General features: G+C 42.5%; 1 protein-coding gene across 2 annotated transcripts in view; it reads left to right on the top strand.

Annotated features, from left to right (window-relative positions):
* Nucleotides 1–18,624, top strand: part of EHF (ETS homologous factor) — a 115,656-nt gene extending 97,032 nt beyond the window's left edge. For both annotated transcript variants that reach the window (XM_086959594.1, XM_086959593.1), the window contains 5 exons: nucleotides 1,015–1,074; nucleotides 1,427–1,495; nucleotides 3,469–3,525; nucleotides 8,735–8,930; nucleotides 17,997–18,624. In XM_086959594.1, the coding sequence (XP_086815720.1) occupies nucleotides 1,015–1,074; nucleotides 1,427–1,495; nucleotides 3,469–3,525; nucleotides 8,735–8,930; nucleotides 17,997–18,096 (482 nt within the window). In that variant the 3' untranslated portion in view covers nucleotides 18,097–18,624. The remainder of the gene's footprint in view (nucleotides 1–1,014; nucleotides 1,075–1,426; nucleotides 1,496–3,468; nucleotides 3,526–8,734; nucleotides 8,931–17,996) is intronic.
* Nucleotides 18,625–19,193: the final 569 nt, after the last annotated feature.

A 19,193-nucleotide genomic window follows, 5' to 3' on the forward strand; every position in this document is an offset into this window, starting at 1 on the left:
TTGCCCCTCTTCCATTGGATTTGTAAATTTAAAGGCTATACAAATACAAATACAAAAGTAACTTTTATACCTATTTTACAATCCATCTTTTCTGAATGATGCTGGGTTTCTCATAGTCTGAAGTTCCTGCAGGTGGTAAACAGAGGTCTTCCATTGCTGGTTGGCATTTTGTTACTGAAGTGTGACGGTTCTGAGGTTCTTCAAAGTGGTGAATACTGTCCTCTGTCTCTGAGTAGTGCAGTGATACTTAGATTAGGAGGAGGGTTGTGGTTCTTGTTGGTAGTGTTTGATGGTCCTTTTTGTGAGTGCCTCTGGATCTCTGTGAATTACATGTTAGCATTCCACTCGTTATATTTTCCTCCTAGTGTTGTGCGACGGCCATCCTTCGTTGAGTGATGCTTGGTTTCATACAACACAGGTGTTTGGATTTATGCTAGTGTTTTCTGAAAAACCTTCATCCCTAAGAGATTTGCTTCCTAAGAATAAGAGGATCCTGAGGTTCCTCCTAGTGGTGTGTTATAATTCCCCATCCCTGAATGCTGTTGAGGTTTGAAGTTATTCATCTTGAGACATATGGTGTTCCATCTCCAGTTTTCTTAGAATATGGTTTAAAGCTTCCACCTGGTGGAATCTGGTTGTTGTTTGTCTGTATGCTTAGAATAAGAGTATTTTTCAGGTTGTCCTATTGGTTTTTTGCACGTCACTGTCCAGTTGATTTGCTTGTTGTAATACCAGTTGTGTGAGGCTCTTCTTGAAGTAGCTGTAGTTCTGTGCCTTTCTCAGGGCTAACGGAGGCTTGTTTCAAGTCTCACTGAAGAAGCGTGAGACGAATTACACTGCAAATGCGTTTTTGTATATTCTAGTTTCCCCGAAAGGTCCTATTGGTCAGACCAGGTGGATATCATCATAGCTTATTAAAATCCATTTTCTAAGCTACGCTTGGATTCTGCCACTTGTGATATTTCATTGGGTATGAATTGTATTCATCATTCTTTTTCTTCTGATTTATTTAAGAGCCCTCGCTGATAACAACGTGGAATGATGAGAGATTTTTATTTGATGGCAGCTATGACGGTATGTCACAATTTAATCCTAACCTTTTTTCAATCAGAATTGTTTTTGTAATTTGTGAGTCTGAGCTGCTTACAGGCATGAAACTTTGGTTGCATTATTATACAACAACATTCTGTGTTTCAGTGCTGTAACCTACAGCTCAGTCCAACCTTATCTTATTCGCCAATAAATTCATATGCCACCACATGCATCATGGCTAGTAGACTCATCTCTTGACTGCAAGTGCCACCACCTTGTTCAAAAATAACTTGTGCCTTACAACTGAATACATTCTCTCAGTGTTATTTACATGATCACCAATGGCGGCGAGTAGCGTTATCTGAAATTTTATCTTTTTGATAATTTCCCCCAGAACTGTATGAGAGCAAAGCCCATTGTCGAGAACAGATCTCCATGGCCAGCGCGAGCCACCAACCGATAGGTAAGATACATCTCCTCTATCAATTATTCTCATTAACTTGTAAATATGGCGCTCTTCTGTTGAATTAACCCCTTTCATATTTTTCTGCAAAAGATATTTGCTGCATACAGTGGAATTGCACAATATTATGCTGATGTGCAAATAATGGTGACAAAACTGGTCACATGCTTCAACATGAGAAGGAAAATTATTGCATAGACTGTCAGGAACTAATCTGTCTGAACATAGATGACAGACAGAGAGGCAAACAAAGAGGCATCATTGAGAGGTAAAATATTGTGGTCACAGCACTTTCTTGAAAAGGGTATAGCTGGTTCTACTCCATATTTTGGTTGGAGGTTCATTCCAGGAGTGAGTTCTATCCACTGGGAAGGCCCTGCCAGACACTTCTGCTGTAGGAAATCCAGGAACTGAAAGTAATCTGGCTTGAGTGGAGCATTGATCAAAGAAGGGTGATAGCAGTGTCGCTGTTGACCAGAGATAATTTGGTATCAACCCTTATCTCCACTTCAAAGTCAATTCTGCATCCCGATGGCAACCATTGCAATCCGATGAGCACAGGTGTGACGTGTTGAAGGGAAATGTGGCTATGTTCCAGCCAGCTACATCGAAATGGTTTTTCTGGGGTAACTTTCGAAACCACATTTTTTGAGTTACACCTATTCTTTTCATTTTCACTACGCAGTAGCAATCAAACATGTTGCTCCTAAGGAAGGCCATAACACTTTTGTAGGTCCTATTGGTCGAAACATGTAGACCTGTTTACCGGAAAGATGCAGTTATTATTTCCAAACTGCATTAGCACTATTTTTAATCCTGCGCCAACAGTTAATTATTAATGCCTTTGTCTCTTGGGAGTTAGTTTTATAACACACTTCACCCTCTTTTTACACTGCGCCCATCACTCAAAACCACTAGTGCTTTACAACTTTTGGATTTTAGCAGATCCTATGCAAGAATAGTAACCCAAAACAATCCTGAGCTCCTCCCTCACAGTGAGGGGGTTTATAGCCCTTGGCTGCACTAGGTGTTGCAACCCAGAGTAGAAATCCCAGATGATAAAGCATGCCACCTAGGCGGGTGATGGGATTCCGTCCTTATTAAAGGATCCCCCATATGCATGATTGAACATTGTTATATTATAGGACATCATAGCCACACTCAAACCTTTCATGCTCCTTATCTTCATCTATCATTACTAAGCATACCTTCGCAGCTCCTGCAGGGAGGCTGTAGACTTTCCATTGACGTTTCTGTGAACACATATTCTAAGGTAACACCAAATGCAGGCTCAAATGGTGCTTTACTTGTACGTTGGTGGAGAATTTTGAGGACTTTGAAGTTGTGTTCTGTGCCAATCCTAGGCGTAAATACTTTAGACATGTGGCTTGTATTTACTATGTTGCAAAAATTGAATACCTGCAGAGTGAAAAACAAGATAATATAGTTTGGAAGCTGTACCTCAAACGGTATAGTTTCTCTGACAGGCGCAGTTGCCTGTCTGTGTATGTTTAGTCACTTCAGAAATGTCAATTTTTCCCCACTTTGCCTCCTTTCCAACAATGTCTAGGGTTTTAAATATTTTATATTCTCTTCATCTGCCTATCAGTTCTGTGATAATATCACCGATGCCTTCACAGTACAGCTGGCATGCAGGTTTTATGGATTGTGTTAGATCCTTTTTACCATCACAGTTTAGCTGGAAGCAGATGGCAATGCCAGTCCATGGTGGGCACTGGTGACTTCTCCACTTCCTGCTGTCTCCTAGACATATCTCTGTCACTCAAAGGGCTCTTTGTTCAGTTTGAGGTTCTGCTGTTAATGGTTAACTTGCTATGCAAAGTTCTCTTACTTCTTGCTTTTACTTTGTGGTGCTTTATTGGTTATATGTATAATAATTTATAATATATAGTTGAAGAATAACACTATTTCACACCAGGAAGTCTGATCCCTGTTTTTCGAATGTTGCACAGATTTGGATACGAAAAAGCAGCAAGACGGTCCCCCGAAACCAGGCTCCAAAAAGCACAGTAAGTAATGGATCGATGCTGTGCCGGTCGAGAACAATACGGTCTCTGTCTATGGAAATGTGGACAGGCTGCACAGCTGTGATGTGTCTGCAAGGGAGGGGGCGGGGCTGGCAATAGCAGAAGCTAAATAGATAACCAGTGAAGGTCTGTGTGTGAGGCTTGGGCAGAACCTGTAGTAAACAAAGAGAGAATGTAGCATGATTCTGTGGATATCACCCTGACTTACTCATGTGCAGAAGAGCGTGCGCCTGTCAGATGGACTCAGGTATGGCCAAACAGATGTTCAAGCTCAGGTACAGCACAAGGATGTGTCAGTGTGGAGTGGGCACAGATGTTTCAGCATCACGTTTGTTAGTAGTCAGGGCCTTACATGTCTCAGTATTAGGCTCAGAGGGACTGGTGTGAGCAAATTGAGAACAAAGAGAAAACAACCAAGACAGCAGCTGTCTCAGCATCAGATTCAGGCGTGAGCGAGGGGAGGTCAAAGCAAAGGTCACCTAAACTAGATCGATCTATATCACATACCAAAGCCAAAGACAGATCGCAGAAAATACAGTCCATACTACAGATGTCTCAGCATCAGATTCAGATGTCAACAAATGGAGGCCAAAGCAAAGGCATACATTGACCATATATGTGTTAATATCCTAAAAACAGGAACTGTCCGAATTGGATGTGGGCAAAGAGAGGTCCCTGTAGAGGGACAGCAGGCATGTGGTGCCACAATATTGGACTTCGATTAATTAAGGTGAATTCAAAAGATGCCTAATGTAAAGGGCAGGTGAGGATGTGGTCCTCGGTGTCAGGCAGAGTCAGATGTGCTCTGGTAGACCGCACCAATGCCAGCACCAACACAAGAAAAGACATAGATGTTTGCCATTATGAAAATATTCATCTTGCCAGCATTCACCTTCAACTTAATCACCCCCTCGCAGCACCTCTACAACAACTTGTCTGAATTCTTTAGTTACAAAATCACCACCTTTTACATAATATTACTGCTATCCAAATGACCCATTATCACCCCAGTAGAAACTGCCACAACCATGACGTCCATGCACTCTAGAGCCCAATTAGACCCCTGGCCCTACCACACCTAATCCAGGGGACTAATCTCAACCAGCCACATGCTCACACTCATTCTGAATGCCTGCACTCCTTCCACAACCTTACCAGATGACTGGAAACATGCAACTGTTCTCCCATTGTGGAAAAAACTTTCAATGGATCCTTCAAGGCTCACCAACTACATACCAATATTCCTGCTACCATTCCCGGCTAAGGTCTTAGAAAAAATCATCAGCAGATACCTCACAAAATACCGCAATGACAACCAACTCCTTGACACCACTCAGTCTGGTTTCAGACCATACCACAGCACAAAAACTCACCACAGATGACATCCGCATGACTCCGGACAGAGAAGACATGGCTACCCTCATCCTCCTGGATCTCTCGTCAGCATTTGACATGGTCTCCCCCTCATCCTTATCCAATGCCTACACATCATCGGAATCAAAGGACATGCAATCCGATGGATCTGCTCCTTCCTGACTGCAAGGACCGAGTCAGTCAGCCTGGCACCACACACCTCGGATGGCCGCAGGCTCATCTGTGGAGTTCCGCAAGGATACTACCTTTGCCCGACCCTCTTCGATGCATACATGTTCTCTCTCACCAGCATCGTTTGTTCTCATGACATCAACAACCTCTCTTATGTCAACGTCAGACAGCTCATTCTCTCCCTCATAGATAAGATGCCCAGTACATGTATCAAGTTCAATGCCTGCATGACTGTAATCACCCACTGGATGAATATCACCTGTCGGAAGCTGTACACCAACAGGACTGAAATCATGGTCTACGGGAAGAACACCACAGGACTCCACCTAGTGGCCAACAGTCTGCCAACAAAGATCCTCTGGTACGTTATCAACAGCAAATACAACATGACAGCCCAAGTCAACACCGTCAACACCTCATGGTATGATAGCATGAGGTGTTGAAGATGCTGAAGACTATTTTGAGACGGCTCCCAATCATCACTCAGAAAATCATCACACATACCCTCGTCACTAGCAAGCTGGACTACTGGAACAACTACTATGACAGGATAAATAAAAAAACTCACCAGAAGAATTCAGACCACTCAGAACTCGGCTTACAGAATCACCCTCAAACTTCCATGCCGCTTTCACATCACAGTACATCAAAAGGAGCTCCACTGGCACCCCATTCAGAAACGATAAGCATTCAAAGCACTCATAACACTATGCCAGCGTACCTCGACAATAGCAAATGCTTTCACAGATCTTCCAGACATGTCTGCTGGTGCACATCTCATGCATACGAAAAACTAGTTCCGGCAGTTGAGCATTCTCTAACAACGCTCCTAAAGCATGGAACGGCTCCTCCTTTCTTGAATTCCGTAAGAAGCTAAAGACCTCGTTTTTTTAGCAGTCCCAGTAGGCCTTAGGTGCACCGAGACTCATACTTGCTCTGCCCCAGGATACCTTACTGGATTATAGTGCGCTCTACAACACTATATAACATAGCGTAATAATACCTCAACAAGAGACCACTGTAAAAGGCAGGCTGTCACCTGGTGCCTCATTGTCAGATTCAGATTGGCAGGTGATCTCAAAGAGATTCCTAATATAAATGGCAGGTGGGCACTGGATGCCTCAGTACTCAGAGTAAGATGGATTCAGGTGACGTCAAAGAGAGGCCACTGTAAAAGTCAGACAGGCACGTGTTACCCCAGTATCTAAGTAAGAGGGAATCTGATGACCACAAAAGAATCCACATAATAAGACATTGAACCTATTGATCTATCCGTATCATAATCAGGTGGAACCACCTGTGGCCAAAAGAAAATCACATCATGCATCAAAAGGATGCAGCGCAGGCAAGGTAAGAAACCGGACAAGAGTAATTGAGAAAGTAACAAGCAAGTGTCTGAACACCCTGGGCTGAACCCTATGTTTATTATCCAAATAGAGTGTCTTTTAACATCTGAGCCAATGTGAAGTTCACTAGAGAGTACAATTAAACAAATCTTTTTTATGGATACTCACTTCCTGTAGCTGCATTCCAGAGGGCCTGGGTGCGCTATCAGTACCTAGAAATAGCCACATTTCCTAGAAAAGCTCAGGTTGCCAGAGCACCTTCTGTGCAGAACTGTCAACTGCCATTCATGCATAGTAGTCTGGGTGCATAACTGGACCAGAAGAATGTGTATGACTGGTCAGCAGGGCCGGACTGGCCATAGGAGGCACCGGGCTATTCCTCGGTATGCCACACGGGTGGGGGCGGTTTTGGGCCCCTGGGGGCCGTTTTTGCAGCATAGCTGCAAAATCGGCCCTGTATCAAAATCGGCGAAAACCGCCCCTGGCAAAGAGCTCGGCGGCACCTCCAACTCTCACTGAGTGAGGAGAGGGGGCCGGCCGAGCACTTTGCCAGGGCTGGTTGTGGTTCCCAGTCGGCCCTGCTGGTTAGGGAGCTTGGAATGAGGTGGCCCAGCGCATTGCAGCAAAAAGAAAGAGAAACCCAATTTGCTGTTTTCAATTTCAGGTTAATGCTGTGTTGTCACTCCGTTGCTGCTGTGGTATTGTGTGCTGTGTTATTCTTTTATGGTATATTGTGTGGTGCAGTTGTGTTGAGTTCTTATTTCATATTGTGTTGTGGTATTTTGTTATTGTGTATTGTGTTTTTCTCATTTTGTTGTTGTTAACTTGTATAGTAGCAAAAGAGCTTGTTTGGCACATTTCCATCCGCCATGTTGGTAGTCTTACAACCCCTACCGAGCAAGTGGTGGTTTCTCAACCAAATTGCTAGTATCGAGAAAACGTTGTGGAGAAAAATTTCAGTGGAATCCCCATCAATGTGTCCCTGTTGTGGCCGAATTTCCACTCTCAAATATGGGCAATGAGACTGCGCCTAAAGTAGGAGAACAAGACCAATTTCCTCAAAGTAGTCCCACAACTACTCTTAGGGGTGCAGCCCAGAATCCTTGCAACACCACGCTTCCTTTTCCTGATAGTCAGCACCAACTCTGGCCGACATTGTGACCTTTCGGTCACCTTCTAATCTGCAACTCTGGACCCTGATAGAGTGAAAGGTGGAGTCAGAGGACTCTCCCTGGATTCAGAGACACCACATCTGAGTCGCAAAGGTGAGGAACCTTCTTTGTTACCCCCCTCCTCTAAATAAACTACTAGCCACCTGACTCTTAAAGGAGCCCCTTACCTTGCGCACATCACATGAGCGATAGCGCAAGAGTGACTCGTGCAGCCCTATGCAATGCTCAAAAGCTCTAACTGAGTATACTCATGAGCTTGCAATGGCCTCCCTGGATCATGGAATCCCATGTATAAGAGCAGCGCTGCACTTCTGTCCAGTTATGTCATATGTCATAGTGTAATATGTTATTGTGTTTTCTGAAGTGTAATATAATTGTGTCTTGTTATTCTGTTATATTGTGTGGTGTCGTTTTGGTGTGTTATTGTATAGTGCTATGTGCTGTATTTTATAGCGCAACGGTGTTGTGTGGTTACTGAATTAAGTATGGTGTGAAGTATAGTTATGCAAGTGGTGCTCTTTACCGTGTAACATGTCATCAGCACGTCACTTTGGAGTACTACATGATAAGGCTGAGCGGTGCTGATTGATGGTTACTGTCTGTGAAGATAAAGTTGATCAACTACCAATGGATACTGATGGATCCAACGGCTTGCAGATGGCTGTTTGGATTCAACTGCTCCTACAGAGAGAGTGGGCAGAACTCCGTGATCACTGCTCTGTCGGAGCTGAGTTTACCGCCCATCTCTAGCTTATTGAAGGAAGTTGCCTTAAAAATAAAACCTAGATTCAGATGATTATATCCCTTTCTTGTTGAGCCCTTTCAATTTTGTGAGGTTTGATTTAGCCATGTTTTTCTAGATCAGTGTTGACCTTGGATGCCTGTATTGGCCCTCTATCATAGGAGCTGGTGGTCTCACCTCAGTGTGGTCAGTGTAGATTACCCTACAATTTACATTTAGCTCTCGCCTGAGTAAACAGCCATAGCTTTGTCTTCAGTGCAGGGTATAGGTTATCTTAATGTCCCAAGACTTCTAGGAATTGGATTGGGTGATTGTTTGTCAATGTATTGGAAGCTGAACCTTGATCCTGCGGCACCCCGTTTTGATATACCTTTATCTTCTTCCAGACCCCCGAGGAACTCACCTGTGGGAGTTCATTCGAGACATTCTACTGACACCAGAGAAGAACCCAGGACTCATAAAGTGGGAGGACCGGTCGGAGGGTGTCTTCAGGTTCCTAAAGTCGGAGGCAGTGGCTCAACTCTGGGGGAAGAAGAAAAACAACAGTAGCATGACCTATGAGAAGCTGAGTCGAGCCATGAGGTAATTGCTTGACCAGCACACAACCAACTCATATCAGAAACTCATATCAAAATGAAAATGTGTTTCAAATTCCTTAATCCACTTGGACTCACTTCGACCTGTTCCAGCCTATACTAAGCATATTTAGTGGCAAGTGGACGCTAGGATACCCTCAAGCGTGACAGTGTGCTACAAAACTACTCATAACACATAGGCCCAGATAAAAAAAAAATGGAAAAACAATGAAGCACCCAAAATTGTTGTGCTGTGTTGCGTGAAAGGGAGAGAGAAGGACAGCGCCATATCTACTGGGATATGGCAGTCTTCTTCCCTCTCCCCTAGCACCGGTGAAAACACAGCAAGAGGAGTGCAACTGGCACACCTTTGCACCATACTGGGAGGGTGTTTGCATGAGTCTAGCATACGTTTTGCACTGGAAGGGTATTCTTCCAGTACAAAATCTTATACTTAGACTGACTGTAATACATTTCCCATGTCGGATGTGTACTGTACTGTGCAGTACGCATGCAAAGTTGGTAGCATTAAGACCAATTAAAGCATTTCCCCTTTTTAATGCCTGCTTCCAACAGGCATTAGTCTTTGGTGGAAACCTTCTCTACGAATGTTAGTAGATTTAGTTTGCGTCAAAAAGCATGGGTGGCTGCATGGGGACTGCCATGTATCACCCATGGTGCTAAGTACCGCAAAGAAGCACAAAGCGCTGCTTTCCTTTACTTTTAGGGAACTTTAAAGTGCAAAACAAGTTTGGGATAGAAAGTAAATCACACAAAAAAAAATCGCTGTTTTGTGTCACTTTTATTTCAGGTATGACCAAAATCATTAACACCTTCTGTCTGGGTAGCTCTCCCTAAAGCTATGAAGTATTTTCAGGTCCCAGAGTCAAGGATTAATGCAAACGGAACCTGGAAATTTTAAGCATTAACTAAAGTGTTTATTGAGAAGTCGCCATCTAAGAGGTCTAATAAATCTTTCTATAGCACAAACTAAAGCTAGAAAGCAGCGGCCATATTTATGAAGGTTTTGCATTACCCTTGCAAGCAAGGGGGTCCAAGGGGGACGCAAAGCCTAAGTCGGATTTATCAAGCCACACATGACTTGATAAATCTAGAGTAACACAACACAGTGCAAGTTGCTGCGTCGCATTCCATGGGTGTAGCGTGGCGCATTCACAGATTTTTCAACCCTGGTAAAACCTAGGAATGCGTCAAAATGCTATGCCTCCCCAGGTGAGGCGTAATGAGGGGAAATATCTTTATTTCTTCTCATTATTTCCTCTTTCTATTTGTTCTGTATCCTGCAGCACACAAAGAGGAAAGTGCAATTCAGGATAGCACAAAAACAATCCTGCTTACTATGTGGGCACTGTTGAAATATGGTGCGAGGGTGTCTGCGATGGCGCTGGGTAGCGCGTTGTGCGCCAAAGGTGGGAAATGACAGGAATGCGCTGAATATTGTTAAGGGTAGCGCACTCATGCCCTTTCCTTTTCTTGTAGCGCAGCAAGGTAACTTGTTGCACTGCATGATAATCAGAGTGAGGCCATGCTAAACGTACTGTTATATTTGAGTGTACCATTTGAACTTCAAAAGGGCAGACCTACTTTGAATATGTGTTGCTTGCCATAATTTATAAATATTAAATACACTAAAGTTAAGAATGAATTTTAAATCTTTGAAAAAGAAGCCAGCCGAACATGGACCCATCACGGAAAGTAGATGTTAGCGTACTCATAGCGGAAACTGATACCTGGTCCTTCATCTTTCTAGAAAATTCAATGATCTATGCTACAAAGTTGGAGGCATATTTATGAAATTTAAATTCTACTTTTGAAGGTGTCATTGTTACAGGTAGACTATTTTAGAAATTACGAGAGTTGTCTAAATGAAACAAAAAATTTAGTTAAAGCTCACATTTGTTTTAACCCATGGTGGACTATTTCATACAAGCATCTCAACGCCCTTCTGCTTCATTTGATCCCTGTGTCTGTAGGAAATTCAATCTGAGGTATCAAAGGTTTGGGGGTAGTGCTCAAGTGGGTACGTTTATAATGACCTTTCCAAGGTGATTTTATCCACACACGCAATATTCGTATCCTCATGGTATATCTCTGAAACAGACTTCTGTAACAGCAGATGTTTTGATGTGTCTGGTGTTGTGCATTATGTTTCTTTCCTATTGCTTAATGGGATTCAAGCGGTTTCATTTTCAGTTCCAATAGCTGTTCCTCTGTTGATTACCTAGATCTTGCCTACTGCTATCCAATATAGAGTTATAGGGTTTTTGGTTTTTCCCTTATTCACGGTTAGATGTTTTTCTTTTGTATCTCATTTCCTTGCTACTGGTTTCTTGGATTTCCTCTATAGTAACGTGTTTCTCCCTCCCTCCCCCTCCTCCCCCCCACTAACATTTCCAGCTCACTGTGTTTTGTTGGATGGCGTGTATCTTTCCGCTGCAATACAGTGCAGATGAATAGTCTAATTTCTTTATCTGGCTCTCCCTGCTCTCCGCTTCTTTATTAAATTCTACTCTCCCGTTCATGTTTCCCCCGTGTGCTCTGAGTGGCTCTAGCCCCCAGTAACAGCCAGCGGCCATCTTGTAGTGCTTTAAGAAAATTCACTCAAAATGGCCACCGTGGATGCACAAGCATCTGAGGCGGCCACTCTGCATTATGTTTTTTAAGCATCCACGGCACCCATAATATTTGGTAATTCCATTACAAATAGGCTTTAAACTAAATAAAAACATACTACAGCAAAACAAACACGACCAGTGCTATGTATGTAAGCATATTCCTTTTTAGAAAGCAAGAGTGAACTGTAGTCCCTTGGCTCTGTTAAATGATTAATGTTCTAAAATCCGGTTCTGTAAAGGCTGACCAAAAGACGTTTTTGTATTTACATTGAATTCATCTGTTGTTGTCTAATGACTTTTACACTTGAGGAAAACAAGCAGTAGGCGTCCTAAACGTACTAACCAGGCACACATGTATTTGAGTTATATTATTATTTGTATATGTTATTATTAATTACTAAATTTTATAAACAATTATTTGTGTAATCAATTTGAATTTGAATTAATTTACCTATTTAATCCATTTTAAAATAATATTTTAATATGAGAAATACAATAAAATGTTAATATTTTTTTATATTGAAAATAACTATTAATTCTTAAAAAATATATACTTTCGTTTATTTGCTATAGGGTATTACTTCAAGTTACTGACTCCATTATTTTCTATATAGTCATGGGAATTCTAACCTACAATAGTCTATTTAGGTATCTGCTAGACCTAAGTCCATCATGTGAACACATCATGTAAAAGCCGGTTATCACAGTATACAAAGCATGTACAACACATTGTTTACAAGACAAAACACGCCAGTCTCTATCACTCTCTCGCTAAGGATTCTTGTGCACAGCATCAACATCAGTCAGCTTCTGCCACCTGTAAAGAAACTCTACTCACTCACGCAACATTAAGTCGGTGCAACAAGTACAGCTATATATTTCTGCATTGAATCATTGTCCTTTGCAATATTTCTTTACATTGGATATGATCCCTACTTGTCAATTATCTTGTCACATAATTTAGTACTAAATTTAGTACCGTAAATTCTGTACCATACCACCATACCACAAAGGTGCCTTAGTTGCAACTTGATAAATTAATCTGATAGCTTGTTCCTCTGCTGTACATATTAACCTGAGGTAATGAATGTGTTGGGATGTTCAGTACCCCAGTTTAGAATTTAGATTAATATATAAGAAATAGTCTTAGAGATGTGGGCCCTCATTTAAGGCATTTTGGCTTAGGGCAGCATTGCAAGGCACCTCACTGCACTGCCCCACGCCTTGTTTTTAAGCAATATTTCCCCATGTGCTGGCACAGTTGCGGCAGCCTAGCGCCAACATAGGCACACTTGCACCATGGTACGAGGGTACCTCTGATACATGCACAATTGTTTTTGTGCAGAAAGGCGCACCTACCTGCACAAAAAAAAATGAAAAGAGGTATTTCGCTCTTTCTATGTATGCTGCAAAATACAGTGCACATGGAAAGATAAAAAAATAAAGATATTCCTCCACCTTACACCTCACCTCAGAGGTGACCAAATTTGTCACTTACCCAAGTTTACATCACTTTCTAAATCTGGGGCAGCGTCAAATTCCATAGGTGTTGCGTGGGAAAAACCACTGCAACGCCCATGGAAGGCATCGAGGACGCAGAGTAAGGCGATGCCTCACTCATGATTTATGACGCCACTCAGAGCCACGCAGGGTGGTTTTGTGTGGCTTCATAAATTGAAAGAAGAGCCCTGTGTCATGCATGTACTATTTGACGTGGTGCAAATTTCAAAGGTGATGCAGGGTTCTCATAAATAAGCCCCTTGGTCTTTCCAATCATTCCTAAAACAAAGTAATACTTGTGGAATGTTAAGGCACGCTCATTGTTTTACGTGATGGTGTGTGCATTAATAGACATGGTGGAAATACAACCTGTACCAACTCACCTTAATCTCTATTGTGGATTCTAAATTCAAGTATATTTGGAGAATGACAATTAATAAAGGCCACATGAATATTTAATTTAGATGAGATTAGTAGCTAATCTCTAATAATTATGTCTGACCTTTTAGTAGTTTCAGAGCTGGATTAGTAAACACCCCATAATTATATATGGAAGTAGTAGTCGAGCGCCAGACTTCTTACAAATTAATTATTTGGTATTTACTCAAACATACTGTAATATATTGTGATAGTAATGTTCCGTAAAAGCCCATAGTGTTCCAAAAAGGAGTTTAGCTCTTTGATGAGTCTGAATGCGGGGCTAGGACACCTCCATCATCGGTAGCCATGATCATGTCTAGGAACATTTCCGGGATTGTGGCTCTTCTCACTTCTAAAGGGCCTGTGGTTCTTTGCACGCCTAGCGATTTCTCAATACTTTCAGCGGCACAGTTTGGTTTCAGGAAAGGTGTGGGGACCCTTGAGCAATGTTTGAATCTAGATTTACTTAAAGGAAGTATACAAGTGCCAAAGGGGAAATATTATACCTCTGCTTTGCTGACTTGAGCAGTGCTCTTAACGTAGTTGACCATTCAATTCTTTGGACCACTTTGCTCGCTATCCAATCATCTGCTATCTGATTAGACTTTGTGAGAATTTGGCGAGTAAAGTGCGTTATGGCCCATGGAGTAAATGTATCACCAACTTTACAGTTAAACATGGCATTCAACAAAGCTGTGGACTAGCCTCCTTGTTATTTCCTTTATTTGTAAGTGGGGTGGACCAGACTTTACAATATGTGCATGCTGATGCCCCAAAGGTCGCTGGGCGTCCCACACCGCGTGAGAAATCCTCAGAAATAGATAACAGGATACTCCGGTATGTTTCTATAATGTATTGTACACAGGAGATAAGCAATTACGCTGCTCCAACAAGCCTGAGCTGACCGTCCTTCTGTGGTATCTGAACCACACATTCAGTGTTCCAGATTCCACCCAAGAACTAAAGGATGCCACCCAGTGCTCTTGTATGCAGATGATGCTATCCTGCTGGCCGGGACTCCGGTGGGGCTGCAACATTTATTGGATACCTTTGGGGATTTTATTGCTACTAGAAAATTGATTATTAGCAAAAGTAAAACTTATACAATGACCTGTGGGTTAAGGGAAAAGCATTGTAGAACATTTTTTATGGATAAATAGCCAGTAGCCTCTGTTGATACATTTTGCTACCTGGTTATTACCTTCTTGGGTAAAGGTTCATGGTCCCATGAAATTACTAACTTTAGGAGCAAAATGAACAGAAACACTCATGGAGTCTTTATATTTTCTGCCAAGCTGGGCTCCAGGCCAGTTAAGAAGATGACAGCAAGGTATAGGTCAAGGGTTTTGTCTATTGCCACATATGGGGCTGGTGTGTGGGGCTACCACAACAGTAAAGCGCTTCAGATTGAGCGCTTCAGATTGAGGAAATTGGTTTCCTCAAATGCCTGCTTTGTCCACCTACTGGCGCTTCCTCCTAGATCATTCTTAGAGTAGTATGGCTCTAGCAACTTTCAGCGAGAGTTGCACTGCGCCCTGTACTGCTCTGGCGTTTCATATGGATCAAAGAGGAAACTAGTTTTGCAAAGTCCATCATTTTAGATTATTTTACTTTAGACAACATATTTGCTATCCCTTGGTTACACTACATTGATTTTATGTACAGTAAACTATTTCAGGTGTCAATCCAGACTAGCCCTCTGCTAGTCTCATCACTTAGTAAGCAGTTTATTAGTGAAACTTTGATGAATTTTAAGAGGGAAGTTCGGCTGGATTGCGAGATAAGGACACCAGCTGTCAGGTTCTATCTGACACTGTGATGTTGGGCTGTCAAGACTATTTCATTTATTTTCCTAATCTCATGCATCGTTTTGCACTAATTAGACTCAGATTGGGAATTGCCCACCACCTTGTTGCCTACCCCAATATGACTATGTGTCCCCTGGATTCGACTCCTTGTCCATGTGATTGACAGAGTAAGCAAAGCACTGTGCACTTTATGTTGTTTGTGGGTTTTATTCTGGTTTTAGTAGTTATTACCGAATACCACTTCTGCTTGCGTATGGTAATGGATCGCTAATTGCAGCCCTAAAACACTTGTCCAAATTAAGTGATTCCAGGGTTTGTCTCAATGTAGCACTTTTTATTAATAATGCAATTAATATATGTAAAAGCATCGCTGTTTCATCATAGTTGTGACTCAACTAAGTTTTCAACTAGAGTTTGTACCCTATTAAACATTTCTAAGTGTTTTTAGAAAAGACCAATTTTGTTTACTTGTTGTATACAGAATTTTGCCTTGTATTATCTTTTATAACACTTATGCCATCCAAGTGTAATGCAGTTAGCTTTTTTGTAAAACTATGTATACTTTTATGGTTATTTTAAACATACTGAATAAAGTTCTGAAAATCAAATAGACAAATTTAGAATGTGTTAAAAAATGTAGTTACATTTGATCTTAGTCACTCTTCCGGAAACAAAGCCGCCCCCGGGCTGGAATTACCCGGTCGGCTGCACTGCTGGGCTTGACGTGAGCTTCAATGCAGGGCGCAGCAGGACTATTTGTTTGCACCTTCTGTGCCACTCATTAGACACCCCGCATTCCGTTTTACTGCTGAGGCCGGTGTCTATCATTAACTGCGGAGACTGCATCTTCACACACATGCATTCCTTGATGTCACCTTCGTATGCATGGAGAGGGCGTTGGGGGACGACCACACATGACTGATGGCTAAATTAAAATATTTTCAGCTTAGAGCTGCGTTGCATACAGCCTAAGAATCTTTCACGATAGCACCTCCGACACTGCCCATCCTGGAGGAATTTCTGACTAACCCGTTCCCTCATAAACTCATCACCCGCTTGTACTCGGAAATGCCCCACACTAGCACAACGCAAATGGGAGGACAGCAGGCCCGGACTGGCCGTTGCGGGCACCAGGCAATCCCCCGGTGCGCTGCAGGGGTGGGGGCTGGTTTTGGGCCCCTGGGGGCCTTTTTTGTTACAGGACCCTGTAACACAATCGGCCCAGTAACACAATCGGCCGAAAACCAGACCCGGCAAAGAGCTCGGCGGCACCCCCAATCACCCCCTCCCCCCGAGGGGTGTGGGGGGGCCGGTCGAGCACTTTTCCAGGGCCGGTTTTGGTTCCCAGTCCGGCCCTGGAGGACAGCCCGGGAGCCCCCTTTAGTGAGGGAGTGTGGGAAGACTGCTGCACGCAGGATAGGGAGCTATCGCCTAGTTACAGATTCCGCCTGATTCATTTCAAATTCCTCCACAAGCAATATAGGACCCCGGCCTGGTTGCATAAAGCGGGTTTGAGTGCTGATGCATGCTGTGTGTATTGCAGAGCGCTGGATGCTTCCTTTTTGCACCAGCGTGGGAATGTTCTGCCATCATAGAATACTGAGGGAATATCTAGAATGTACTGGAGGCGATAACGGGGTATGCATGCGAGCGATCCCACTGGTAGCCCTGCTTGGCTATGTGAGCAATGTACCATTTGAAAACAGGAAGCTGGTGGCCATGCTTCTTCTGCTTGCAGAAGAGGCGGGTCGCAATCTGTTGGGGATGCAAGCGGAAGCCACAGATGGCTGACTGGCTTAAAGACGCTGTCTTCTATCATAACCAGCTGGTGAAATTCTGGGAGCTTTTGCCCTTGCAGTCGTGCCCTAAGAACATCTGGGAACCGCTGCAGCGTTACCTTGCTGCTTTGCTGCCTGACCAGGCGGGGGCTCCTATCAATACGGGCCAGTAGGCGTAAGAAGAACACCCTCATTCGATGTCCAACTACCGGGTGCGCTGTCCAACTAGTTGCCAGAGAGATTCCCCTCTACTTACTCTTCCCCCACAATCCTTCTCCTTCCTCCCCTTTTTTTTTTCTCTACCTCTCGGTTATTTTCTTTTTTTTCTTTAACGCAGAACGCTTTATGCTTAGCATGAGATTCATGCGGCCTTTGTTTACTCCATGGGCACACGACCGCTATATGCTTTGTTAGGCTGTCACCCTCTGGCTGAAGTATACGATGCAAGAAGATAATGCGTAGTTCTAATGATGTTACTTGCCCTCTCTTTATTCCTTGTATGCGAGAACAGTTATTAACTGTAACTGTTGACAAAATATGAATACAAAATAAATTTAAAAAAAAATGTTAGTGTGACTGAAAGATCATGCTAATAGAGGCTGGGTCGCATCACTAAATGAGCAATCGAGACTCTTGATCCTGCAAATCATCTGATCGTCTTGGTTCAAATGGAGAAACTGCCGCTAAAGCGGTGATAATGGGCTTGATAATAGGGTCTTGTGAATTCCCATAGAAACCCAGGTTCAGTTGTTAACCTGGGCTTCTATGGGAATTGACAAGGGCATATTATTAAGCCCACTATCATCGCTTTAGCGGCAGTTTCCTGCCGATAAAAGCAGCGATAGTGTATCGCCCTTGCTTGATAATATGGCCCAGAGTTTTTTACCTAAAAAAAGTATTAATATGTCAACTTTCATTGTCCTTTACACAGGTACTACTACAAGCGGGAAATACTGGAACGCGTTGATGGGCGGAGATTAGTCTACAAATTCGGGAAGAACGCTCGTGGATGGAAAGAAAATGAGAACTAAGGATGTTGAGACATCCAAAGCATCAGCATTAATTAAGTCAGAGACAATGTTCTTTTATTTAAATAAAAAAAGGTCTATCTACAAGGACGGCATGGAGGTACACTCTAGTTGATGCTAGTTGATGCTAAACTGATTTTGTCATGCTAAGTATGTCCTATATGGGGAAAAAACGTACACAGTTTTCTGTGAATTATGTTGATGTAAAATTTTTAATGTTTGCTTTTATTATTGGTGTTCCTTCTTGTGGAAGTGGGAAACCGATACTGAGATTTGGCGTTATGATGTGATCATTGCGAAGAATTGGACTCAGCAAGGCCTTCTTTGTTTTGTAAGCAAACGGATTTAGACTAGTGCATTGTTGATATTTTTGTACATAAAATACTTTTCGGTAATATGTTGTTTTGTATATAAAGAACATGAAGACAGTTCAGCCAAAGGCTATAGAGAAACTGGATAGTGTTTAAAATATCTGTGTGACCATGAATTATAAAAATGAAGACTTGTATTAAATTATATGATGATATTCAACTGAAATTCAGATTAATTACTGTTTGTTATCTGAATGAAATGTAGTAGTTTAATTTTACATGCATTATTTTTTAGTTCTTTCAACAAATGCAAACTTTGTCCAGACCCACTTGTTTATTCCACTGTGCACACTGTCCCAGCCTATTCCAGTCTATGGTATCTTTCTGTTGTCTTCCTTATGGTACATTGGAATACCTACAGGAAATCCATGGAAGACAATCGATGCTTATGGAAATAGGTCTAGTAAAACACTAGTGTGCTAACATAGCTTATAAAATGTGTCATCACTGCGCGCCATGTTGGCAGTAAAACCAGCTGTAGAGTTCATAAGTTTCATTTTCATAAGGGTCAAATTTTACATAAACTGAATTTTGTCTGTGGCACCACCGATTGAAGGGGCTTTTCACAGGGCAGTCACAACATCACACACAGAGGAATTATGGGAAGAGTGCAGATAGAAGCCACTGAATGTACAAAAGGAACACAATGAGTTTCAGTGTGTATTCAGAATGTCGCCCTCTAATAAAGCTCTGTTAAAAGGCACATATAACTGGCAGACTCACACTGTT

This window comes from Lissotriton vulgaris, chromosome 2_2 (genome assembly GCF_964263255.1).
Source record: "Lissotriton vulgaris chromosome 2_2, aLisVul1.2, whole genome shotgun sequence".
NCBI classification, from domain to species: domain Eukaryota; kingdom Metazoa; phylum Chordata; class Amphibia; order Caudata; family Salamandridae; genus Lissotriton; species Lissotriton vulgaris.